A 10,974-nucleotide genomic window follows, 5' to 3' on the forward strand; every position below is an offset into this window, starting at 1 on the left:
CTTTCTATAAACAGTAAATGCAAAGCTATGGTTGTGAATCCAAGATACAGTGAATAATACTCATACAGTTTTCTTAGTAATAAGCAGTGGGTATCTGTTTTCTCTTGCATTAGATACTTAAATGTTCTTAAATGTTAAAAACATAATGGAATCCCAATGGAATTATAATTTCAACCAGAAAGTATACCTCTTCTATAACATATGCTTTTCTTGACAGTGACGCTTTTGATTTTGAATATGGAGTGGTTATTGTAAGACTTAGCCAAGGCTTTGACATCTCTCCAATTCTTCAGGCCCAGGGTATGTTATAATCTGTTATTCTTCCATAGTTAGTTAATATTGATTTTTTACTTTAATGGCTTTACCTAATGATTATAAGTGGTTTCAAACTATTACATTACATGAACTTGAACCCGCATTTGAAGCTCCTACATTTTAAGATTTTCTTGTCTTGATTTATAAAAAATACGTTCATCTCAGTTTAATAACTGGAAATGCTGCTACGATAGAATTTAATGTAATACGATTTATAATTAGGCAAGAATTCTTCATCATAGCTTTACCTTTTAGCACTGTGGTGTTTTTCTTTCAAGAAGAACATATGGCGGATGTTTCAAATGCTTTTTATAATTCCACATTTTTCCACCTGTCTTTAAAAAAATGTTTTAAATGGACTAATGCTTATATTTGAAATGCAACACTTTAATGTTTATAATTCATTTTCATTTCATAAGTTTCCTGATGTATTTTTTTTTATTGGAAACCTATGAAATACACATTTTCCTTTTTACCTTATATTGCCATTTTTCATTTCATGATAGCAGATAGCGGATAGAGCGTAAAAGGGAAATGTAATGTTCGATGAAAATGACATCAATTACGATAATAGTAATAAATATACTAAAACTGGTGGACTGAACCAGTGTAGTAATGGTTTGTAGCACACGGTAAAACACATAGTTCCGTGATGGTACCAGTCGTGATTTATATATTGTCAGACACTATCCGACACTCGTTGTACTGTTAGCTAAAGAATGTTGTGTTAAAAATCATCCAATAAGAAAGTGTGCAGAAACACAGAAGATTGTAGTTAATGCTATTTATGTAATGTATGTTTCCGACAGTCCAACACTTGTTATGAGAAAACTCACAACACGTAAGTCATCTACTAATGGCATTTTAGTGGAGGCTGTGGGCGAATGTTAGATAGTTTCAGGTCAGTGCAGTGGGTGCACCATCATGTTGACTACCAGTATTAATAAATATGAAGGTAGGGTGGGAAACCGTGTCTCACATAAAATACAGTAGAAGGAAGCACTGATATGTTGTGCGTTCCTACTTTTTGCAAAAAACCTTTGATTTTTTTGTATAGCATAGAATATATGTTCCTGGGTTATCCAATACCATTGAATTAACTATCTTTTATGAGAGGGCTGACAATCAATTTTGAGGGAGAAACTCAAAGGCTAAAGGGAAAAGATGAGTAGATAGCATTATTAAAGAGATACTTATTTAACCCCTTAAGGACAATGGGCGGTCCCTAAACCCATTAGAAATAATGCATTTTGAGCCCATACATGTGGCTTTGTCATTGAGGGGTTAACAACCTGCCTATGGCCTGGAGGGATTTTAGGATTTTAACTTGGATTTATACTCTATTCCCTTTCGATTTCATGACATACAAGGAGTTTACTTTGTCATTTAGTCAGCACAATGTACATATATATGTTAAAGAACCAACAATACACACTGGCGCCATCTTCACGAAAGAGCACTTGTCCTGCTATTGTTTCTTGAGGTTCTGATACCATCCTCTCTCAGCTCTGAAGTCGATACAAATGTCCTTCTATGACTTTTGATTCACATAGAATGCATCTGCTGCCACCTACTGTACAGACAAATATTTCAACAAAACCAAAGCAAATGTGTGAATATGAGATAAATTAGCATTGTTAAGACGACATTCTTGTTTGCAATGTGTCATATTAATCACACACACAAACACGTGTATATACACACATATATATATATATATATACATATATATATATATATATTACATGCATATATACTATGATAAGAAAAAACAATTATTTGTGTGGCAGCGTTGCTTGTATATTTTGTGAACAGATCTGTGGTATATTCCATTTAGTGCATGTCTTAATCCTGAAGCACATGATGAACTGATCCAACAACTTCACACTTGGAAGTCTTATTAACTTCACCAGGGCCAGGACATAAGGGCATTGAACAACCATAAAACGCTGCAGAAGTTAATCAAATGGGGAACATTAGGATAGTAACTCTCCAGTTAAATACTCATGTTTAAAACCCTTTACTTTCATTGACTTTTCACTCACAATAAGAAGTAACCAGACTCAACAAAAGTGAACACAGAATCAAGGTAGCAAATAAAAAAGAGAACCTGGACCTCTCTATATAAGATAATATAAATATAAGACATCATTGTGAATAATGTGGAAGATGGTTAAGGAACTGAAATACATTTCTCAGAAATATATTGAGAAATTTAAACTGTGCGAGCTTTATCTTATGCACAATTTTTCAAACTTTCAACATTAAAATGGCAAAACATACTATATTAGCTCTTCTATAAAAATGTCATTAAAGCCCAAAGTAAAGAAAGATATTCTGTGGCCCAATCTAAAGGAACGTGGGAAGGCATAACCTTTACGACTGAATCACATGCATGATTAGCATCATATCCTATTAAATGCAATCATCATGTTATCATAGTGGAGCCTAATTAAAAAAGAAGTATTAGCAATCTGAAGTGTCAGGACAGGTAATTGAGGCTGGTATCAGTTGACTATCCACTGTGTAGAAACCATTTTTATAGGCCATTTACCAGACAGGGAAGATTAGCTCTGTGCCTCATTCGCGTACAATGAAAGGTAACTTTCCCAGTGAGAAACCTTAACACAGTCTAATGCTTTTATCACATTAATTCATAAGAAAATACATTCTATTTAACAAAGATTGATGTCTAACTCTCCAGTGGTTATGATCTTTAAAGACCTCAGAGATAAACGGAAAAAAAAATTACACTGATACTCTTTGGTAGGGCACAAAAAAAGATAAGGACAGACAGAGATGCCTCTATGTAAATGTCTTTGAAGATGTCACACAGTGTGCTCAGTTCATCTTTGAAGACAGTATCTCAAAAATAACATAAATTGTTTTTTTTCATCTCCTGCGCTACTAGCCGCACATCCATGTGCCAATTCCTACTTTACTTAAAACACTTCTAAGGAAAAAAGAATAATGTTGCTTCACTTTGCAAAAATGTAACACAGGAAATGATTGTTTTTATGATTTTTTTTTACAATATTTTATCAGATTAATGATACATTTAATCTGTTAGATTAGAAATATGTATTCTTTGATAAAATAATTAAGGAGTGGAGAGTATTCATATAAGACATTAAAAGGTATTTTATACAGCTTTTAATGTATTTCTTACTAAACATTAGAAGAGTTGAAGCCGTAAAGAAACTTTGTAAAACCAACTGCAGATTTTGAGTATAGATTAGTAAACATGTAGGAATTCACCAAAAGAAGTAACACAGCCTGAATATACTTGGATATTATTTTTTGTTTAAATAGTCATATTAAAATCCAGGTAAACCCAACATGTGAATAAATATTACTATTATTATCTTTTATTTAGATAGTGCCAACAATCTACGCAGCGCTTAATACAATACATAATAAACAGGCTTTTAATACCAAACCAGAATACTCACTTAGGGGTAGTGGTGTGTTTTGGTTGTGGGCAACCCTAGGCCTGATCCAGAAGAAAAGAGAAAAACTTGTGTGTTGAAAGGAAAGGCCAGCTAGGCACAGACCTGCATAGTGTAACTGAGATGGCTACAAAGAAAATCTCTGATCTCCCCCAACTGGCCTATTAAGCAGAGGCACGTGGGGAAACCTGTTTACCCTTCTGCCCCTGTTTTTGGCAGGAGCTTTTGGTACTCCAGAGCAGTCAGCTTGGGCCAGAACGCACTACAAATTAGGTGCCAACACTTAAAGCCAAACATGAAATGCCCTGGTGGTAATGTTTTTTTTTTTTTAATCACACTACCAGTTAAGATACCTACTTTTAAAAATAGTATATTAATTTACAGTAACTGACTGTTGAAAATCAATTATACATTTTTTACTCAATAAAATGAAGCATTTCTATTATTATTTTGATAGAAATTCAGTGTTCTTACTAATGCCATCATCAATGCAATCATGTGTTATTCTCAGATGAGCTCCAAAGACTGGAACAAGAGAGACTAGCACTCGAAGCTACTATTAGAGAGAATGAATTTCAAGACGGAAAGCGTGGATTCCGCAAGTTCTTCAATAAAACGTCCAAGATGAATATTACAACGCAGTCATCTAAAAAGGGTAATTCTATTTCGTCTTTTCTGATTGGTCATTCCATCAAGACCCCTGTACCTCTCTGCGCTTTCAGACTGTCATGCATTTTCTCTGCCTTTCACAAGGTGAAACTACTATTGAGAGAAATATCTCCAACCCTAGGTTTTCACTTAATAAATATTTCAGAAGTTAAAGTAAAGAAAAGTTTGCACAAAGTCATTTCAGTTCTCTGCGTTTTGCAAACTAGGTACCCAGAAGGAAAAATATATGACCTCATCTAAATTAAAATTAGGGCCTGAAGAAATAGCAACATCATTTATATACATTACAAGCATTTGCACTTATGACTATTTATGTTAGGTTCAGTTGTCAGAATACTTCACTACTAAATAATGGGCTGTTTTTCCTATAGGAAAATTTGCATTTGGCTGCAAGGAAGTTTTTACACTTATTGCATTGTAAGCAGCTTTGTTTTTCCTAATGTGTCTACAAATAAATGTACTTATCGCAGAAATTATATAAAGCAAGTTTTGATTTGCTTTTTGTTGCTGCTATTCATATTCTTTGTTTTTTTGTGCTATAATGTATTGTAGTATACATATATATATATATATATATATATATATATATATATATATATATATATATATATATATATATATATATATCTTGTTAGATAATAAACGTTAAAAGTTATTGTTGGAATTATCTAAGTCAGATTTTCTGTTTAAGCTATTTTTTGGTCCTGACAGACAATGGTGCTTTGGCTTATAGCATAGGTGCAGAGGCACTTGGCCAGGTAGAGTCATGCGGCGATTCAACAAACATAACGTGATGGCCTGATTCCATCCATTTTTTCGCATGAGCAGTTCCAATATCGTTGTGAAACAGTTAATGCGCATTTGCCTTTGGGGAGATATGCATAGCATGATGAAATCAGTGCTAGACCATTGCTAGAATAAACGATCTATGAGGGACCACAATGATCTCAAGAATATAACAAACATAAAAGTAAATAATGGGGATGGTTACTGTGCATAGGTATCATTGTATTAATTGCGTAACAAGCTAGAATCTGTAGAAATCAAATATTGTAGGCATTCATGGTAGACACTACAGAAATTTAAGGTACAGGTGATGTTATTTAGCTGTTTATTGATGACTGTTGATAACTTGCAGAATACAGGGTTTTATTGGCAATAGCCAAGTACCGTGAAATGGCCAAGAGTCTCAACTTCTGACAATTTATAACAGAATCCAAAACTGTGGGTCTATTCACCACAGTCCCTATACTCTGAGATGAAGCTCCTTCTTTCCATGGCAGAGCTCCATTACACTAAATTTCATATATCAAACTGATGCAACTGATGCAAGTCAGTAGAACATTTTTCATATCCATTTATTACAAGTTATACAAGTATTACAAGTTTAGATGATTGGAATAACCAAAGTTTTTGAGATCCATAAGATATAATTGCACCCTCAGTGTATCATGTCTAGCTGTTCTTCATGCTACCTGAGATATAGCTGCTTATAATATCAGCCACAGTATTCACCTCATTGAGAATATAAATAGTTATGAATATAAACTATCTGGAATCTGAATTTTAAAAAACATAATGAAAAGAGAATCAAAAGCCTTAAAGAATATTATCTACCTTTCAATTTCAAAACCATGTCATGTTCACTGAAAACTGATCAGACATTGCGATTTTATCTAATTTTATTCCTGGCTAAAAGATTATTTCATTTGGTTGGAGATACACAAATATATGCATTGGATTTATGATTGTGCTGTTGCATGTATTGACAGAGTCACTGAGGTAGATATGTTGTTACACGCTGACTGATAACAGGTCTAGAGTCAGCTTGTCAATTCTTATTTATTCTATAAAAGATGAGAACATTTCAAGCAAATGATGAAAATATACCGGCAGCATATCTGCCTATCATCAAAGTTCTGCTCACTTTTTCGAATCTTCTTCTGTCCGGTGCTTTCCATTCCTCACCATTTTATTTCAGATGTCCACATATCCATTTACCATTGATCTAACCCCCACATCGTACACAACAATGCTTCTCTTTCCTAGTCACACATTATCCCCATGAACCTGCCAGATACTTTACTAGATCCCCATCCCTCTGGATCACCATCTCTATACATGGTATTGGATGAATTCCTGCCCTTCTGTTATATCTCCACATTACTCATCCATTGACACATCACCTACAGATCACTTACTACATCCCCACCACCACATCTTCTCTCTGCATCATCTCCACCATCTCTCTTCCTCCATTTTTACAATCTGCATCCCCACCTCTCCCTCGACAGCACACCATTGCACACCCTAGGCTGGGTTTTCTGAGAAAAGACACTTGCACCCCCTTAAAACTAATTAGACCTTCACCTTAAGGCTTGGCCACCATGACCAACATTTCCTATGATGACGAGGCCATTATATGTATAGATATACTTTTTTATGTATCTCTGACAGAAAAGGTAAATTGTGGTAGCTTAATTCCAGTGAAAAGCTTAAAGCCTGCTTGAAGTTATACAATAGAGGATGACTTATTTTAATATAGAGGGTGAATTATTCTATCCGCATCAGAAGATTACACAGATATCTTTCTTTTGTCCCATATTTTGGTTATTGATAATACATACCTTGAAAGTGACAGGTTTCTTCTACACTACAAGTGTCTGTTTGGCCCTTGTCCATGGTCCTAATGGAGTAACAACTGCACACTCTCTAGCAAGCTCATTTTCAAAGAGCAGTTTATAAAAGAAATAGAAATCATTAGATAGCTTGTCATTTAATACATGAAAACTAGCCATAACATAAATAATTGACATACATATTGAATAACAGCTAATGAAATCAATGTAGATTTCACTTACACAGCATGTGTGTTTTAAAAAAAAAAAGATGCTTTTATCTCAATAAATGCATAATTGTTATGTTATAGAGCTATAGAGATCTCAAAGTAGTTTTGAAAACCATAGACCTTAATCCCTTTTGGACCAATTTTCATAGAACAATAACCCAGAAAGAACATTTCTGTTTGTTCAAAAAGCTTTGGGTTAACCAGTCAAGAGGCTGCTAGCCTGTAGACGTCACATGTTCAGTATTTCAACCAGAATAGCGGTGATTGGGAATCTGTGAAGGCAGCACAAGATACAATTAAGTGGAATAATACAGCGGAAACTCGTGCATGCTGTTTTAATGCTTCCAGGATCTACGGTTATAAAGGTTAATTTTCTATTCAATATATTCGTTATTATAATAATGTCATGCCTTGAAGGAGAGCCCTGTGATTATCATCGCAGTATAAACATTGATTTAATCATTTTGTTTTGACAAATGCTCCTATCTTGAAATGGCAGAAATGTCCATGAATGTCTATGCTAGGATTTCTAGAAAAGAAAAGTCAAGCAATAAACTTGTGAAATATCCAAATGCTACTTTTGGTTTCATAAAAAGATGTCAGAAACACTGTGCACAGAGATCCTTTAAAATTCTCAATAGCATCATCACCTCTCCCATTAGGTTGCTTTGTGCAACATTGAACTTATCAAGAGCAGCAATTCTCAACTCTTACCATCCACACGACAGACCATCTATCACTTTAATTGCTCTCTGAGCCACTGTATCTCCAGCAACTCTCTAGTAGCAGATGAGGCACTGGTACTAAGGACTTTTTTTTTCCTATTAAAGCAGTTTGATGCACAAAGCTTGATTTTTTTTCGCTGCTTTAGAAAGAAAAATAAAACATGGAATAAAGACACATACACAAATATATTGTGCTGTACAGTACTGTGGAATATGAAAGGATTATAGATTATATGATAGCCAAAGATTAAACACTGAAATCACAAGAAGGAACATCACACCAGGCTATTACTTTCCAGTGAAGTTTTTTTTACTATTATTGATTCCGTAAAAAGCCTTATTCCAAACTAAGTGTGTCTTATATTAAATTTTTCAAATACAAACTCTTTTAAAACATGTCTATTCTTTCAATAACACAATACCAATAGTGACAAAGACAGATGAACAACTTTAAAGAATAAGGTTACAGCAGTGCTGTGTCTGTCTGTCTGTCTCCTTTTAAGTATGCAGACTGACAATTACACGTTGTTTTTCGATGAAAGCATTGCAAATGTCTCATTTAACCATGCTTAAACAAGAATTCATAAACATTCACAAATAATAATTCACCATGCTTTGTATGGTGACATTCAACGTGTAGTGTCTCACAATCCAATTTAATTTCCAGCTTAGAGAAAATGTATTTTTATAATGGCTCGCATGCTGTGTCTATAATGTTTAAGCTAATTTAGTTTCATGTTTTGACAGTGAAGTGCAATATCATTTTTTTTTTTAATATGTTTCAGATGTCAGCTCATCTCCCCCGATGCATGTGGGCGAGTATAATCAGAGACTGGCAGAAACCAGTGAACTATTTAAAAAGAAACAAGGGAAGGGTACAATTGATGTCTGGTGGCTCTTTGACGATGGAGGTAAAATGAACAGGAATGCTTATACATATACCTTTTCTTTGGTTTTTAAAGGAAAGCAAAATGTGTCCATTAACATAGCATAAAAAGGATGAGAAATACAGTGTAGACTAATGTTAATGTTGTAAATGACTAAATGGCCTAGAACTCTGTTGGAAGACTCGTAGATCCTTGCTTTTTCTGCAAACTAGGTGACAACCTTGTAAACAGCTTAGACTTTACATTGGGATATATATATATATATATATATATATATATATATATATATATATATATATATATATAAAAATATACATATGTATGTAGGTAAACTACCCATAGACATACCTGGAAACTTGTGTGCTTCGGCTACCCGAAGCCTACCATTGCAAGACGTGGCCGGGACCGCTCACTGATGTCAGGGGCATTCCTGCTGCCGTCAGTGGGCTTTCCTGCTGAGGTCAGTGGGCCCATACCCCCATTACCCCCATTTAAAAGTGAAATTGGCAGGGAGTGGGGCATGTCAGTGAACTTCTGAGTGAGGGAGAGTTCCCAGGTATGTTCATAGATCTCTAGTTTAACGCAAACCGTTCATTACATTGCATGATATAAAGGGAATCCATGGATTCACTATACATTTCTTTTTTATGTTTTTGAATTTTTGGGCTACTACTTGCATTCATCTTATCACCATTCTGGCTGTAGACCACAAAAGCTCATCTGCTCAACTTTATTATGTGTTTGTGTGTAATTTGATTATTTAGTTATTTATGAGGCTGAGGGCTTTGACATGTGTGGTGGGGAACCTGTTAGTTCACTATGTCCAATTCCATTCATATACCTGCATGAGGAATCAAATAATGCGAGACATAGAGGGCAGCCACACCACACACAGAAAAAGGTTAAAGCTACATTACCCTGCTAAGATGCTTTGTTGCATTTTAATTTCAAGAAATTCAGTGAGTGTAAAGTGAACCTTTAACATAAACAAATCCATTTTTATTACACAGGTTTGACACTTCTTATTCCACACATTCTGACCCTCAGAAAAAAATGGAAGGATTGTAAATTGCGCATCTTTATTGGTGGAAAAGTGAACCGCATTGAAGATGACAAATTGATGTAATTATGCTTTTTTGTGATTTTGTCATGATTATTTTAGTAAAACTTTACTGAGAATATAACTAGCAGCCATTCAATATATTCCCTGTTATGTCTACAATGCAAAATTATTTTTTTATTCTACATCACATACGTGATGGGCTGTCAACAAATAACCTGTATTAAGTATAGATGATTCGAAAAAAATATCAAGAACAAACATTTCTAAAGTGTATTAAACCTCATTTTCCATATAATACTTGTATAATATATAGTATAATATTAGAATCATGATCCCAGATACACACAAAACAATTCTTTAGTTCATATTTTATGAGAAATCTGAAAACGTATGTTTCCTTTTAATCAACCAAAGTACAACTATCCATAGGGTAATACCAATTTAAATTTAAACCATCACCTAATCATTATATTGTTAAATTGTTATTTTGTCATTTCATGGTCTCAATAAGCTTTTTTTTTTCCTTTTTTAGGATGGCTTCGCTCTTGAGCAAATTCCGAATTAAATTTGCAGATGTTTATATTGTTGCAGATATTAACACAAAGCCAAGCAAAGAAAGGTATAAAGCACGCTCCCATAATATACACAATGGGCTCAATTTGGTAAACCATTTTTCTAATGTGTGCCCTGGAAGTTAAATTATTTACATATATGATTTTCACATAAGTTCTTCATTTCATTAAAAACTGCATTTTAGATGGTCATTGAATCAAGCACAATATTGCTATATAACTATGAAGCTGAGCTGTCCCTGCATAGAAATTTTGTGGTTCATTCTTCTTAATCTACTAGCCTCATAGGGCACGAGTGTCCACATTTTTTCTGAAGTGGGCCACTTCATCAGAAACGCACACACATACTAACACATGACCAGAAACACACACTAGCATACCCAAAGCCACACTTTTCGCACACTAAAATAGCCCCACACACTAACAAACATACCTAGACACACACA

At 34.3% G+C, this 10,974-nt stretch overlaps 1 protein-coding gene across 2 annotated transcripts in view; it reads left to right on the forward strand.

Moving 5' to 3' along the window:
• Window positions 1-10,974, forward strand: part of SLC12A1 (solute carrier family 12 member 1) — a 45,351-nt gene that overhangs the window by 31,704 nt on the left and 2,673 nt on the right. For both annotated transcript variants that reach the window (XM_053462267.1, XM_053462266.1), the window contains exons 20-24: window positions 218-300; window positions 4,276-4,419; window positions 8,792-8,917; window positions 9,904-10,015; window positions 10,489-10,575. In XM_053462267.1, coding sequence (XP_053318242.1) covers window positions 218-300; window positions 4,276-4,419; window positions 8,792-8,917; window positions 9,904-10,015; window positions 10,489-10,575 — 552 coding nt within the window. The remainder of the gene's footprint in view (window positions 1-217; window positions 301-4,275; window positions 4,420-8,791; window positions 8,918-9,903; window positions 10,016-10,488; window positions 10,576-10,974) is intronic.

This window comes from Spea bombifrons, chromosome 4, assembly GCF_027358695.1.
Source record: "Spea bombifrons isolate aSpeBom1 chromosome 4, aSpeBom1.2.pri, whole genome shotgun sequence".
Taxonomy (NCBI): Eukaryota; Metazoa; Chordata; class Amphibia; order Anura; family Pelobatidae; genus Spea; species Spea bombifrons.